Consider the following 1,227-nt stretch of genomic DNA (forward strand, 5'->3'; position numbering starts at 1 on the left):
CACCCCGGGTCACCCTGGGAGCTGAGCAGAAGGTGCCCACCAGCCTGCTCACCACGCGGTGGTTGGGGGCCTGGGCCCGCGATGGCTCCCGAGGCGGGGGCTGCTTATGCAGGTGCCGCTCGCCCTCCAGCTGCAGCTCCAGCAGCGTCTTCATGGACAGGCCCTGCTTGGCCAGGCCAGCCCACAGCGGAGGCGGGGAACTGGGTGCAGGAGGCGCGGGGACGGCGGCCACCGCCTGCTGCTGCTGCTGCAGCAGCTTCAGCAGCAGCTCCTGCTGCCGTGCCTGGAGAGAGAAGCCACTGTGAGGGCCGCCCCCCGCGCCCACCCCGAGCCAGCAGTGGGCCGGGCCCCACCTGCTTGCGCCGGAACAGCTCCTCTTCCTCCTGCCGCCGCTTCTGCTCCTCCTGCTGCTGCTGCTGCTGGCGGCGCTTCTCCTCCCGGCGCTTCCGCTCCTCCTCCTCCCGCTTCGCCCTGAGCTCCACTTCTCTGCGCTCCTGGAACTGGAGGGTCGAGATCAGACGCCAGGCTGTCCCGGGTGCGGCCTGGCCCCTGACACCCAAGGACTCCAGCCCCAGGGGCCCACTCACTTTGTGTTGCAGCTGGAGTTGTTCTAGAATTGGACCCTGAGTCGAAGAGTTAATTGGTATATCCCAAAGACTGGCCTCACCGCCTGTGGGGGCAAAGGCAGCTGCAGAGGGGAGCTCCGGCCCCCGGTCCCCTCCACCCACAGGGGGCGGCGGAGGTGGAGGGGACTCCCAGACCTGGGACAGGCCAGGCGGGCAGCTGCGGGCCACACACCTGACTGTGGTGAGGCTGAGGTATGTATGTCCCAGAGGGGACCCGAGTCTGGCACCGACAAGGACCGGTTCATCGTTGGGAGCAAGTTCTGGTCCCCGCCCCTGAGGAGAAAGCACTGAGGCTCAGCGCCCTGAAGCCACCTCCCGTCTGCCCCTCTCCCCACACCACCCGAGGGCCGTCACGTACAGACACACCACACACGCTCGGCCACGAGCACACAGCGAGGACGGTGGCCCACACACCTGGGGGGTTTGAGAGCTTGGAGCTGCTGCAGGAACGCGGTGAGCTGCTGCTGCTGCGGCGGCGGCAGGTCTCCCAGAGCTGCCTTTTCCCGGAGCACGCACTGTGGGAGCTGGCGGCTGCTGAGGAGCACGCAGGTGTGAGGCGGGCCAGCCCCGTGTCAGCCTGGGCCCTGCTGACCAGCCCTGC

General features: G+C 68.6%; 1 protein-coding gene across 1 annotated transcript in view; it reads right to left on the reverse strand.

The window, feature by feature from the left end:
- The window catches only part of GIGYF1 (GRB10 interacting GYF protein 1), a 9,208-nt gene that overhangs the window by 1,670 nt on the left and 6,311 nt on the right, over nt 1-1,227 (reverse strand). Inside the window, 5 exon segments of the mRNA XM_010837905.1 lie at nt 53-283; nt 354-500; nt 588-670; nt 799-899; nt 1,041-1,223. Coding sequence (XP_010836207.1) covers nt 53-283; nt 354-500; nt 588-670; nt 799-899; nt 1,041-1,223 — 745 coding nt within the window.

The sequence above is a fragment of the Bison bison genome, unplaced genomic scaffold (genome assembly GCF_000754665.1).
Source record: "Bison bison bison isolate TAMUID 2011002044 unplaced genomic scaffold, Bison_UMD1.0 scf7180017864085, whole genome shotgun sequence".
In the NCBI taxonomy this organism is placed as follows: Eukaryota; Metazoa; Chordata; class Mammalia; order Artiodactyla; family Bovidae; genus Bison; species Bison bison.